The 15,215-nt window shown below is 34.4% G+C and overlaps 1 protein-coding gene across 4 annotated transcripts in view; it reads right to left on the bottom strand.

Moving 5' to 3' along the window:
* LOC148951589 (uncharacterized) overlaps positions 1–14,692 on the bottom strand; it is an 81,361-nt gene extending 66,669 nt beyond the window's left edge. Inside the window, exons 1-2 of one of the 4 annotated variants that reach the window (XM_089090355.1) lie at positions 14,600–14,692; positions 1,260–1,923 (exon numbers count right to left, since the gene is read on the bottom strand). In XM_089090355.1, the coding sequence (XP_088946481.1) occupies positions 1,260–1,861 (602 nt within the window). In that variant the 5' untranslated portion in view covers positions 1,862–1,923; positions 14,600–14,692. Of the gene's footprint in view, positions 1–1,259; positions 1,924–3,810; positions 4,094–14,543 lie in introns of those variants that run through there. The other 3 variants (XM_089090358.1, XM_089090356.1, XM_089090357.1) reach the window with 3 other exon arrangements.
* Positions 14,693–15,215: the final 523 nt, after the last annotated feature.

Below are 15,215 nucleotides of genomic sequence, written 5' to 3' on the forward strand. Positions count from 1 at the left end.
AGAAAAAACTGGCTCCGGTTCAGAGAAAGACTTCTCATATTTTAAAATTTGGAACCTATTATATTAAAAACTCAGAATCATTTTCACAACAGCAACATTCACTCTAAAATCAATTCAAATCTTAGAAATTAAAATGTTATGATCAATCAAATCAAAACCCTTTTTAAAATCAATTGTTATTAAGTTTAGCCATTTACCAGGTTGATCAACATGCTTAAAAATAAAATGTAAAAGACTGACTAGATAATGGGATGTTGATGTATTCTTTCTGTTACCATACTGATGAGGATCAAGGAGGAGCTCAACTTCAGCTTTTAGCCAATTTGCCACAAAAATTTTTTATATTTTGCTGAACAACGGGGTCAAAGTGATTGGCCTCACACCGTCGAAATTAAGTTCAATATCTTTTTTAGGGATTGAAGTAACAAACTCCGTTTCCATATCTGTGGGTAAACTGAAGAAGTTGGAATGTAATTAAAAATTTGTGTTAGTGGCTAAATGAATTTGTCAGGAAATGCTTTTATAAATTGAATCGGAATATCTATGGGAGGTATATTAATTCATTTAAGTTTCTTTATTTTACTAAAAACTTGATCCTCAGAAATAGTAGGTCAATTACATAGTAGAAATGTCTAACTGATGTAAACCATATTAAGAAAAACCACAATCATTTGTTAATGAAATAGTGCATTGCTACTTCATAAGTGTATTAGGCACAAGTTCCACAGGGCGGGGGAGAGGGAGAGAAAGTGTCACCAAACCAATCTTAGGGAAATTCCACTTTATGAAAGTAGGTTTTGCATGTATTACATACTCAGTTTGTAGAATAGCAATGCAATGTCAATGAGAGAAGAGGGAATGAATCTCATCCCTTACCTGCTGATTAATAACTCGGAACCCCCTTTTTCTAGACAGCATGGATTTTTTTAAAACATGGACAAAGAATTTTATACAATTTGGACTGCTAAAAAACGAAATCCTGGGAGCAGTTAATGGGTGGGACAAAGGGTTCCTCCTCTCCCCAACAGTAGTTTTAAGCAAGTGTATCAATTAAAATGTTTGACCATAGACCGTAACTCCAAGTTGTTGTAAGGATACCCCCACAGGAAATTAATGCCAAATACATTCAAATTCCGGCATTCCAGCTTTTAAAAGAAGATTGGTCATCTCTCTCAGAATTTCCTTGGATGTTTTTTTTTGTGTTGATTTTGTTCCTTAATCCTTTAATTAAAGTTACCATACCTAAGAAGATAACTTACCCATTATTTGAAGAAATAGTTGCATTGTTCACAAATTCATGCTGAGCATATGATACATCAGAAAGAGGTGTTGTTTGTTTTCCATCGTAATTTCCCTGTTCATTGCGTTTTCCTTTGTTCATTGCAGCACGATGAATTTCCCAAACATGATCATTATTCTCAATATTATCTCCTTGATTTGGAGGGACTGTATCTAGATTAACAATTGGGACTCTATTAGATTGTGGGCGACTTCTTCTTAAGTCAATCCTGCTCAGAGGCATATATGTATTATCCAGTCTTGGTAAAATCGGATACATCCCATTAGATATACAAGCTGGTGTGTTTCTAAAGTCAACAAAACTAGATCTGGAATATGAAATTTCACCAGACTTGTTTGATAAATCCTGCTGAAATGATGTTAGTGTTTCTGCACTACCCCTAGTTGGATTTGCTTGAATCCAAACATCACCTAAGGACTGAATCAAATCACTTAAAACTGGTTTGTAGAGCCATATAATAGCTCCTGAACATATTACAATTGGCCAAAAAAATCCAAAAGGAACAGCTGCAGCAGCCAAAACAAAACTTGCAATAACAGCATATTGTCCAAGAGGTACCATGATATGTTGTGTAGTCCTAAGCTTCAATAATATGTTGGTCAGTTTTGAGCCTTATGCAATTCCTTAAAAATAAAAAAATTTCATAGTTTTCCTTTTTGTTAAATTTTTTTTATTATTTGTGTTTTAAATACATTTCTCAAAAGGGTATTTTTATAAAAAAAAATTACTTAATATTTGGAAGGAAATACATTTGTATTATTATAACTATTATTATTTGGAAACGTTCTAGAACACTCATTAAAAAAAAATATCAAGTTATTTTGTTTATTTTTCTAAGAGCAATAATATTTTTCAAAAGTGTGTGTTTTTTTTTATCCTTTTAGCCTATGCATTTATAACTATAAGCATTTTGGCAAGTATTCACTTGGATTTAATAAATAAACAAAACAAAAACTTTCAATTTACACTAACTAGCAACAAACTAGTATAACTAAATAATAAGTTGGTATTTTGTTTTAATGGATAATGTCCTTGGTCCATAACTGAACATTTAGAGTAATTAACTGCCAATGGATCCGTTTCCAGAGGCATTCTTAGTCAAAATGTCTGCATGAGGGGAACTAGAAGATTTTACTTAACCATTTTTTCTTTTTTTAACCAAGATCAAAAATGTTTAAATGAATAAAATTACATTAAAATAATGGTGAAATTATCGGTATTTACATAGCAATCATACAAACTGTCAAAGCATTTTAAAGGAGGAGGGGGGATTCCCCCTCAACCACCTTGCACAAAGCTTGGCTGAATGCTTTCAAGTAGTGAAAAATAAATTATGCAACCCTGTCCGAAGTATGCAGTGGAACAGACAAGATTATAATCACTAAATATGGTTCATAGTTAAACATGGAGTAACACACGGATAATAAATACAAGAATACATATGCAAAGAAAAAAACCTGAGACATCAAAAAATAGATATTTACAGACAGATACAAGGAAACAAGAACTAAACAAAAAGAATGGAACAAAACCAAGAGATAAGAACAAAGGAAGAATTATATAAAAAAAACAACAGCAGTTTGCACAAACAAAAAGAAGGAGAAGATCAGACCAGACAAGAATTCAAAGAACAAAATAAAAAAGATAAAACATTTTTACTCCAGAATTTGCTACATTTTATTATAGACAAAACAATGGTAAATTTTACAGTTTTTGGTGAAACTATCTGCAGAAAAGGCCAGTTCCCAGAGGTTTTAACACTGCTGGAGAAAGACATCCCTGTTTGATGTAATACTTCTTGACCTAGCCAACAACTTTAATGGTTAGTCTTGCATACCTCCAGATCAAATGTGGTGCAGTAGGGCTGCACAAAGCTGTTATCAATTGGATCACTGAGTCCCTGAATGAACATTTTCAATCTATTACTACTGTGGAACAAAAAGGGCATATCTATTTGTTCAAATTAATACAAGTCTTCAGCAGCACACCCTAAGGACCAGTCCTCTTTACTATTTACATTAATGATGCACCAGAAAGAATAAAAAATAAATTTGGCCTTTGTGCTGATGACACAAACCTAATAGGTCCAGCATACCATGATTTTGATGGTAGCAATGCTCTCCAAAGTGACATTTAAATCAGTGGATTCTTCCACTTTCAGAAGAACACGACCTAGCATCATTATTGTTGATAGACGGATCTATAATCGGTTACAGCACCTGATAAACTAATCCAATATCTGATCTATTCTCACTTCTACCAACGAATCACTTGCACTCACAGATAGAACCATAGACTATAGGCAACAGTTCCAAGAAAGTTATTAGCAAACTCTATATAGGTTTAGTCAGACCAAAACTGGGATATTGCATGACAGTAGCCTGCCTGGTCAGCAAAGGAGAAAAGAGTTCAATGGAAAAAGTGTAAAGGAAAGCAACAAAACTTGACAGTGGTTGTACCAAGCTCCCTTATCAACTGAGATTGAAAATGCAGTATTTATCCATACATACCTACAGCAGACAAAGAGGAGATGTAATCACCACCTACAAACATTCACAAAACCAACTTGCTCTATCTAGACCCAAATAGAAGGATTCATAACCGTGGCTGCAAACTATGGGCAGAATTCAGTTTAAAAAGAAGCATGGCTACATTCTTTTCAAGTAGAGTGCTGTCACTTTGGAATTCTCTGAGTGATAAAACTGTTGCTTCTTCATCTGTCAGCACATTCAAGAATGGTGTGAATGCTAATTGGTCTAGTAAACCACAGAAACTAGACTGAGAAGCTCCAAAATCTGTAGTGAAATCTGTCGTGAATGGCACTGGGCAAAGCTAGACTAGTTTTGATGTGCTGTGACTTGTCTTACTCTACCACCTGGCAACACTTGTGTCAACCTACAGTCCAGTTGCTGCCAATCTCCAGTTGCAATATCACCTTGCTGCATGCAACTGCAATTTAAGGTAATTATCAGGTTTACTTTTACTGCTATCTGTATTGATAAATATTAAATATTCAACAAATCTGAAATTCCTTGGCAATAAGAAGTAGGTCTAATGGTTTTGACAGGTCAAAAAATTCATTCACAAAGAAAACAAAGCATCATCAAATTATGTCCAAAACGGCAGTGCTAAAAGATTTATTAGGCCAATTGATAAGTTTATCGGAATCAATCATTTTTACTTATTGTCTGTTGAATATATGACTTGGAAAGATGATTTATTTGGTATCTTTTTAACCCCTTTTTTAAACTCATTTCTTTTGCCAAATTAGAAGATTAGGTGTCCATTAAAGGACTCTAATTGCAAATGAAATGATCATTATCATAGGCAGCAAAATAGCTCTGCCTAAGTAAAGAACAATGTTGGCATAATGTATTATTTTTTTTCTTTTAGACCAGGGCACTTCATACCAAAGGAGTTGTTGTAGAAACTTGCCTCTGATAGCTTTTGACTATTAATAAGGGCACTAGCCCTCTCAATTCCCAATTAGATGAGCCCTTTTTGAAGTTTCTACAATGCTTTCTATAAAACCTTATATTCCACCAGGGAATAAATTACAAGCTTTGTCCAGGGGAATGTGGGGGGTTTGTCATCCTCAAGGACATAATTTTTGGACCTTTCATCTATGTTGAACAAAATGGCTGTCTCAAAATTCTGATTGAATGTGTTCAGGGAAATGGTGGGTATGATAGGGGGGTGGTTGCCCTCCAATCACTTTTGACTATTAAAAAGGGCATTAGCCCTTTCAATTTCCAATCAAATGAGCCCTTTTTGAAGTTTCTGCAACAACACTTTCTATAAAAACCTTATATTCCCACAGGTCATAACTTACAACCCTTGTCCTGAGGGTTGTGGGGGGCTGGTCATCCTAAAGGATCTAGTTTGCGGAACTTTAAACTATGTTGAAAAAACTAAAAATTTTGATTGGATGTGTTTGGGGAAATGGTGGGCTTGAGGGGGGTTATTTTTGGGATGAGGCTGACTAATTAAGCAAAATTGGATTTTAGTCAAAACATTAAGACACAAAATACAAATTTTTGAAATACCACTTTTTATTAAGATAAAGAGCACATCCTGGTATCTGTAGACTTGAAAGGAAATTGAGAAATCACCACTTCCCTGCTATTTGCGTCAGTGGGCCCGATAAGATATGCTTGATGCTTGGTATAAAAGATACATTTTATGGGAACGGGGAGCCTGATACTAATTTTATGTCAGACAGACCTCTGGTTGTTTATTTTGGGAATCCCTCGGATTATATGTTCAAAAATCATAAGTGTTTTAAATGTTGTGTAACTTGCATTAGAGTACTATTGTATTTGCGTATTTTATGCGACAATTAGTCCCAGTGGCCTATTTATAGCCAGACTCTGTACCGTTGTGTGTTAGATGAATAAAAGTACTGTTACAGCCAACCTCTCTACAATCTTATTTTAGTCCCTTGAATAATCCCAGATGGTACGCTAAATTAGTCAGTTCAAAGCCAAAGGCACAATACCGAATTTTATTTACCTTAGGACCACAAGTAGGCTATACCGCCCCATAAAGGATATAATAAGGTATCAACTACAACCTCACTTTAAAATCTTAAACTCACTCTACCACAGTTGCCCTTCAATCACTTGCAACTATTAAAAAGAACACTAGCCCTTTAAATTTCCAATTGAATGAGTCCTTTTTGAAGTTTCTACAACAATGCTTTCTATAAAAACCTTATATGCCCCCAGGGCATAACTTACAAGCTTACCCTGAGGGCTGTGGGGGGCTTGTCATCCTCAGCAACCTAATTCCCAAACATTTCCGATCAACATTTTGATATGGCCATTTTGTACAACATAGTTGAAAGGTCTGGAAATTATGTCTTTGAGGATGAAAATCCTCCCCATACAGCCCTCAGGATAAGGATTGTAAATTGTGCCCTTGGGGCATATAAGGTTTTTATAGAAAGTTCATAGAAGCTTAAAAAAGGACTGGTTTGATTGGAAATTGAGAGGACTAGCAAATGCCCCCCACACCCTGTATTTCCCCAAACACTTCCAATCAAAATTTTAGAGATAGCCATTTTATTCAACGTATTTGAAAGGTCTGGAAGTTATGTCTTTGAAGATAACAAATCCCCTCAGCCCTCAGGGCAAGGGTTGTAATTTAGGCCCTGGGGCATACAAGGTTTTAACAAAGCATGGTCACATAAACTTTGAAGGGGGCTCATTGGATTGGTAATCACATGCTCTACTGCTCTTTTTAAGAGTCAAATTGATTGAAGGGCCACTACACCCCCCCCCCCCACACACACATACACACATGTTGTACTGTCCCGAGATGCATCTAATAGAAATTTCGAGATAGCCATTCTATTCACAATAGTCTAAATATCATATGACAAAGCTTTTGAAGTTTAAACAGATCCCATAGATTAGGGGCAAGGGTTGTAAGTTATGCCCATGGGATATTTAAGGTTTTTATGAAAGGGATAGTTGTTTAACTTCAGAAGAGGCTCAGTTTTTCTCCCTGAAAAAGATTATGTCAATATAAAACAAACAGAAATTAATTAAAAAAAACTGTTTCCACAAAATAACTTTTCCAAAAAAAAGTAAAGAACTCCATTAAACCAAAAATGAACAAAAAAAGAATCAAATAATCTACCAAGCATACAACTACCACGAATTAGTATCAATAAATACATGAAACATATAAAACATACTTTGTACTGTACTGAAAAATTTTTTTTAATGTTTTCACTTTTATAACTTTAAGAAATCAAAAATTAGTTAAGGTTCTAAGGAAAAAATATCAGCGTATGTATATTAAACTGAAAATGCACATTTTTTTTCAGTAAATTCATTTCTGCTTGTTTGAGTTTGACTCTGTTATTTGTTTTAATTGCTGTTTGTTTTGAGCTTCACTTATTTATTGATACTGATTTGTGGTAGTTGTATGCTTGGTAGATTATTTGATTCTATTTTTGTTCATTTTTGGTTTAAGGGGATGTGGTATGATAAAGACTTGCCATATTTCATCCATTATAATCGTTTTTAGTTTCTGAGGTTGAACCAATTAGAATTATGTTGGTGGCCTTGATATAAATTGTAGCGCTTAGATAATAGATTTGAATAAACAAGAGGAAACTAAAAGCCAACACCAAATTTCCCAGATATCTTGGAAAAACCATTTAATTTCTTTCAGTTTGTGCCTGATATAGAGATATTCAGTTTTGATGAGATTTACATCATCAGGAAGTATAGATTTTTTTCTATTAATTGGACCAGAATTGTCTAATTCAATTATAGGAAAGGTCAGTCCCTAAAAATATTTTAATCTACCTGCTCAAAAAAATAATAAAAATTAGTTCAAAGGAATTATCATTTGACTCATCTTGCTGCTTGGGGAATTCCTGTGCTGTCACCTGCCTTGAATGACAGACTAGACAAGAAAAGGTAACTACATTTCAGTGTCCTATAGAAGCAATTAGGTCAAAGTTATGTCATAGTTAGGCATTGTATATATGTTTTCTTTTACCTTTTTTATTTTTTATTTATTATTGAGTAAACTTTGGCAAGTGAAAGACAAGTTACTGTGGTATTTGGTAAAGTTACATTGGCAAAGGAGATTCCCACATTGAAATAATCAACCACAACAAAAATTTCTGGCAATACAAAATGTTTCCAAAGCTCCATTAACTTTGTATGGAAGCTTTGTTACTTGAAACTGTGAATGGAAGAGTGCCATGTAATACGGCAATCCACAATCCATTTCTGAGCAAGTAGATGGATAAATAAAACCCTTGGATATTCAGATTAGGCTAGCTAGGTGCATGAAATTACTCTATATTGTACCCAAATTAATTAAAAAAAACTTTTTCCACAAAATAAGTTTTTCAAAGAAAAGTAAAGAACTCAATTAAAACAAAAATGAGCAAAACTAAAATCAAATAATCTACTAAGCATGAAACTACCACAAATCAGCATTGATAAATAAATGAAACCCAAAACAAACAGAAATTACAATAAATAACCAAGTCAAACTCAAAGCAAGCAGAAATTAACATGAGTAGGGCTCAAAACCCTTATGCCTTCTCAAGGATAGAACATAATTTGCACTTTACTGAAAAACTATAAATGTTTTTACTTTTATAACTTTAATAAACCAAATAATATTAACATTTTGATTACTATTCAGTATATGTATATTATACTGACAATCCACATTCATTTGTATTTTTTTTACCCACATCAATCTTTACTATAAAAATGTCAAGCCTTCCAATCACTTTCGACCATTTAAAAGGGCACTAGCCCTATCAATTTCCAAACCAATGAGCCCTTTTTGAGTTCCTACAACAACGCTTTGTATAAACACCTTATATGCTACCAGGGCATAAATTACAACTCTTGCCCTGAGGGCTGTGAGAGGGTAGTCATCCTCAAAGACCTAATTTCCAGAACTTCCAACTACATTAAACAAAATATGTTTGGGGAAATGGTGGACGTGAGAGGGGTGTTAGGTGCTCTCCAATCACTTTCAACTATTAAAAACAGGACTTGCCCTTTCAATTTCCAATCAAATGAGCCCTTTTGAAGTTTCTATGACAACACTTTCAATAAAAACCTTATATGCCCCCAGGGTATAACTTATAACCCTTGCCCTGAGGGCAGGGGGGAGGATTGTCATCCTTAAAGGCCTAATTTCCAGAACTTTTAACAACATTGAAGAAAATTGCTATCTCAAAATTTTGTTTGAATGTGTTTAGGGAAATGGCAGGCATAAGAGGGGGGTTAGTTGCACTCCAATCACTTCTGACTATTAAAGAGGGCACTAGCCCTTTCAATTTCTGATCAAATGAACTCTTCTTCAAGTTTCTATGACAATGCTTTCAATAAAACCTTATGTGCCCCCAGGGCATAACTTATAAACCTTACCCTGAGGGATGGGGCGGGGGGGGGAGTTGTCATCCTTTTAAAGACCTAATTTCCAGAACTTTCAACTACATTGAAGAAAATTGCTATCTCAATTTTTTTTTTAATTTGTTTGGGAAATGGCGGGCGTGAGAGGGGGGTTAGTTGCACTCCAATCACTTCTGACTATTAAAAAGGGCACTAGCTCTTTCAATTTTTAATCGAACGAGCCCTTTTTGAAGTTCCTATGACAATGCTTTCAATAAAAACCTTATATGCCCCAGGACATAACTTACAACCCTTGACCTGAGGGCTGTGAGGGGGTTGTCATCCTCAAAGATATCATTTCTGGACCTTTCAATTATGTTGAACAAAATGGTTATCTTAAAATATTAGGCCTGTTTTCTCATTCATCAATGTGCTAAGATCTTACATCTTTTGTCAGAAAACACTTAAAAGTGAAATCTTTGAACAAAGATCCTACATCTTTGGCCGTTTTTGTGCAAACGTCTTTCATCATTCTGCTCTGATCAGCGGTCTGAGAACAATGATGAGTTCGAGAGTTCGAGAGATTCGATGTTCGAGAGAACATCAAAGTTCTCTTGTCATTGTTCTATATGGTAAAACAGTGGCGGTCTTCACACTTTTTGCTAACATCTGTGAGCTGTAAGATCTTAGAACAAAGATGAGTTAAAAAACGATAATCTTTGCAGAAAGATGTAAGGTCTTAGATGTAAGATCTTAGAGCTAAAAAACGGGCCTATTGATTGGATGTGTTTGGGGAAATGGTGGGCGTGAGAGGGGTGTTACTTGCCATCCAATCACTTTTGACTATTAAAAAGGGCACAAGCCATTTCAATTTCCAATCAAATGATTCCTTTATCAAGTCTCTACAACAATGCTTTCTATAAAAAAAACAACTTATATACCCCCAGGGCATAACTTACAACCCCTTGCCCTGAGGACTGTGGGAGAGTGTCATCCTCAAAAACATAATATCTAGACTATTTAACTACATCAAACTAAATAATAACTATCTCAAAATTTTGATAGGATGTGTTAGTCACTTTTGACTATTAAAAAGGGCACGAGCCCTTCAAATTTCCAATTGAATGAGCCTTTTTTGAAATTTCTACAACATCACTATCTATAAAAACCTTATATGCCCCCAGGGCATAACTTATAGCCCTTGCCTTGAAGGCTCTGAGGGGGTTATCATCCTCAAAGACTTAATTTCTAAAACTTTTAACTATGTTGAAAAAAATGGCTATCTCAAAATTTTGATTAAATGTGTTTGGTTAAATGGTGGGAATGGAAGGGGTGTTAGTTGCCTTCCAATCACTTTCAACTATTAAAAAGGGCACTAGCCATTTCAGTTTCCAATCAAATTAGCCCTTTTTGAAGTTTCTACGACAACGCTTGCTATAAAAACCTTATATACCCCCAGGGCATAACTTATAACCCTTGCCCTGAGGGCTGTGGGGGGGGGGGGGGTTGTCATCCTCAAATACCGAATCTAAAGAACTTTGAACTACGTTGAACAAATGGCTATCTCAAAAATTTGATTGGATATGTTTGGGGAAAAGGTGGGCATGAGAGGGGGTTAGTTACCCTCTAATCATGTTCAACTGTTAAAAAGGGGACTAGTCCTTTGAATTTCCAATCGAACAAGCTTTTTTTGAAGTTTCTATGACAATACTTTCTATAAAAACGTTATATGCCCCCTGGGCATAACTTACAACCCTTGCCCTGAGGGCTGTGGGAGTGTCCTCCTCAAAACATAATTCCTATCTGGAAATCAACTATTTTGAACAAAATGGCTCTCTCAAAATTTTTATTGGATGTGTTTGGGGAAATGGTGGGTGTGGAAGGGGTGTTAGTTGCTTTCCGATTGCCTTTGAGTATTAAAAAGGGCACAAGCCACTCCAATTTCTAATTTAATGAGCCCTTTTCAAAGTTTATATGACATCTCCTTCAATACAAATTGTGCTGGTCTAAGACCAAGATACAAAAAAAAAAAAAAAAAAAAAAAAAAAAAAAAAAAAAAAAATTGTGCCAACATTGTTCTTAGTTAGGCAGCACTATTGTACTGCATATGATAAACATTTCTTAGTGGTCCTTGTCATCAAAATTCAGGTTTGGCTAAGACCATGGTAGGGTTTTTGTCAGAGGCATAGTTTTGTCAAAATTATGGGGGGAGGGGGGGGCCAATGTTGGAGCCAATTTCCCCAAACCAAGAGACAATGACAGTAAAAACTAAAAAATAAGCCGTTTGGTGTCATAAAGGTACTATTTAGTACTTTAAAAGTACTAGAAAGGTACTTTGTAGTACTATATAAAGGTAACTTATAGTACTGTAAAGGTAAATATGTACTAAAAACTGATCTGTTTCTGTTGATGCTTGAATTATCAAGATTTATCTTAGTTTTAACAAGATTTTGGAAGAAACTAAATTTCAGCTGGGGGGGGGGGAACTGGGGTATGGGGGGAGGCAAACCAAGGTCTGGGAAGGGTAGTTTTCCCCTGCCCTATAGCAATCTACACCCTTGGTTTCCTTCAAACTTACCATCTGTTTGATATGTTTATATATCTAGTGTGTCCCAGCTGATCTTCCACTCTATTTTTCAAACATAATTCAAAATTTTAGAACAATTGTCACCAGTAAAGCCAGAGGAAAAACATGGTTTTAAATTGGCTTTCAACAAAAATCTCTAAGTTGTTTAAGTATTTAATTTGACTTTCAATGATTTTTTGTAGTTGTTTGTACTTTAACACTTTTCTGGCTAATGCCCCTCCCTAGATGGTTACCCCTCAAAAGTTATCCCTGCATAAAAAATTTTGCTCATTTGATAAAATTACCAGTTGAATCAAAATTCCTTCTCTTGTATTTTTTTTTCTTCTGTCAAGATGTGATTTATTCATAAAAATAAATGTGCTTTCATTCATTCATTAGCAAATGCCAACTTTTCTTGCTGGTCAACCCCCAAATTCTTGATTGATCTTGATATTTAAGCCCCCTGGAGAGGTTGCTAATTGAAGCTTTGTCCTTTGACAAACTCACTGACAAGAGAGCCTGAAAATTGAGCAATAGACTACCCCATCACTTTAATGGAGTTTTTTCCTTTTTTTTTGGAAAAACTTATTTTGTGGAAAAAGTTTTTATAGTTAATATATAGAAAGAACATAAAAAAAGGCATTGAACAGTGTGATCACCTTGTCTCTACTCTAGTTATGGGTAAAGGTCTAGAATAGTGGCACTCCACCAGCTAGAAAAAAAGGAAGATATTTTGAGATTGCTAATTTCATGTTTGTTTTTATGGTTTTGTTTTTGGCAATTCATATGATATGAAATAATTTGATAGTTTTTGACAATTCAAATGTGATGGCTGCATTTCAAATAAAACTAAAATAAGTTATATTATAAAAAATTATTCAAGTATTAATTAAAAAAAGGTGTTAATGTGATTAGTTGAAACTTACTGCATATTATAAAGTAAGAATTTTATCATGTATTATTTTTAGTTTCTTATATAGCCAAGGAATATATTGGATGACTATTGGGGGGGGGATGCAGGGGTTTGAATTGTCAAAATGCAAAGAAAACAATAAAATTAACATAAAATTTTGCAATCTCAAAATATCTCTCTTTTTTTAACTAGCATGTCTTCTTCTGGAGAACTACTATTCTAGACCTTTCCTTAGTCACTGAATCTCTTATATATTTAACAGGGTTTTCCCTAAATTTAGGAAATAAATATATAAATCTTTAGAACTTTATAAATCAAAATGAACAAAGGTATGAGGCTCATAACAAAAAATTGGACAATTATATATTAGCTGGAACCCATGCAATATATTTTGTCAAAGAAATTTAGTTAAATGGGTATCTAGCAATAGAGAAATTGATTGCAAAGTGTGGTTTGTTATTGTGTTTATGGTAAATATTTACCAAATCATATTATTGAGTTAGGAATAAAGTGAATACACCATTTGATATCTTTTTTATGCTGATTACAAATATATCAATCATTTCTATTGGAAATGAATTTCAGCCCCCCACCTAACCTAACCCCCACCCCCTTGTGTGCAAATATATAACCTGAATTGAAATATATAAGGGGGGGGGGGGCTAAAATACATTTCCAAAAGAAATGATTGTTATATTTGTAATCAGCATAAAAAAAGGCATCAAATGGTGTATTCACTTTATTCCTAACTCAATAATATGATTTGGTAAATATTTACCATGTTTACAATATTTAAACTAGTTTTTTGGGGGTTTAAGGGGGGAAAAGGGTCAATATATACCAAATCATATTATTGAGTTAGGACTAAAGTGAATACACCATTCGATGCCTTTTTTATGCTGATTATGAATATAATAAGCATTTCTATCGGGAATGAATTTCAGCCCCCCCCTATATATGCCAATTCAGGGTTAGGTATAGCCTATATAGGGGGGGGGCTGAAATTCATTTCCGATAGAAATGCTGGTCAATATCTACCAAATCATGTCAACGATTTAGGACTAAAGTGAATACACCATTCAATGCCTTTTTTTATGCTGATTAGAAATATAATAAGCATTTCTATTGGAAATGTATTTCAGCCCCCCTATATATGCCAATTCAGGGTTAGGAAGGTTAGGTTAGGTATAGCCTATATAGTGGGAAGGGCTGAAATTCATCTCCGATAGAAATGCTTATTATATTCGCAATCAGCATAAAAAAAGGCATCGAATGGTGTATTCACTTTATTTGAAACTCAATAATATGATTTGGTATATATTGACCGGGAAAAGTATCTAGGTTATGTATTTCATAGCCCATATGCTATGCTTTAGGGGTAGGCCCTAGGTACTTCAAAATACCTCCCCAGGACATACTTTAGCCTAGCATGTAGAACCATCCCTGAAAATTTCATTGGTCAATATCTACCAAATCATAGGCCTATTATTGAGTTAGGACTAAAGTAAATACACCATTCAATGCCTTTTTTTATGCTGATTACGAAAATAATAAGCATTTCTATTGGAAATGAATTTCAGCCCCCCCCCCTATATATGCCAATTCAGGGTTAGGCTAGGTAGGCCTATAGCCTATATAGGGGGGAGGGGGCTAAAATTCATTTCCAATAGAAATGCTTATTATATTCATAATCAGCATAAAAAAGGCATCAAATGGTGTATTCACTTTATTCCTAACTCAATAATATGATTTGGTGGAAATTGACCATTTCATTTTTCTCACCTAACCCCTTTCCAAGATAGCCAAAAGTAGAATTTTACCCAAGGAGCAATGACTTAGGTCAACCCTTTAGCCTAATCAACAATTAAATCAAGACTTGATTACCCTTTACAATAGGGGATGGACACAGAATTTAAATCCTTAGAGCAAATTAAGCTTACAGAGAATGTTTGAAAACTTTGTCGCTACTGCTTAAAACATAGGAAATGAAAAACAAACATTCTTTAACTGTCAACCAAAAAATGTGCTGTCACCTTTGAAACGAAATTTCAAATTCCTTGCTCAAATCTGAAATACATAATATGCAATAAAATAATTAAATCCTTAATGCAATATTGTTCAGAAGAAAATCCCTACTTGTGAACTTTGTGATTTTTTAAAGCCGTGTTTTAATTTAGTACAGTATTCTTCCCAAATGATTCAACCAATTTCCATACTTACATAAGTTAGAGGGGGGGGTCGTTGGGGCCTTTATGTGGTTTTGTCATTTTATGGAATAGGTTAGTGAATCATTGCTTTAATTATCCGAAATAATTTGAATCTGTCATTTCTTTTTTAGTAAAGAATAGCATGTGCAAATCATCGGACTTCAATTATTGGAAATAACTTGAATATATCCTTCTCCTTTTGCAAACCTTATATAGCTTGCTAGCCCCAAACTATGACTGTCCAGACTGACTATTTTTGGAGAAGAATTGAAGGAATAATTTTTACAAATTTTAATTGGCATAAAATAAAGATATTTTCGAAATTCTCGAATCTATTTTGTAATTTTTT

Source organism: Artemia sp. Qi Xiang Cuo, chromosome 6 (genome assembly GCF_049724085.1).
Source record: "Artemia sp. Qi Xiang Cuo chromosome 6, ASM4972408v1, whole genome shotgun sequence".
Lineage (NCBI taxonomy): Eukaryota > Metazoa > Arthropoda > Branchiopoda > Anostraca > Artemiidae > Artemia > Artemia sp. Qi Xiang Cuo.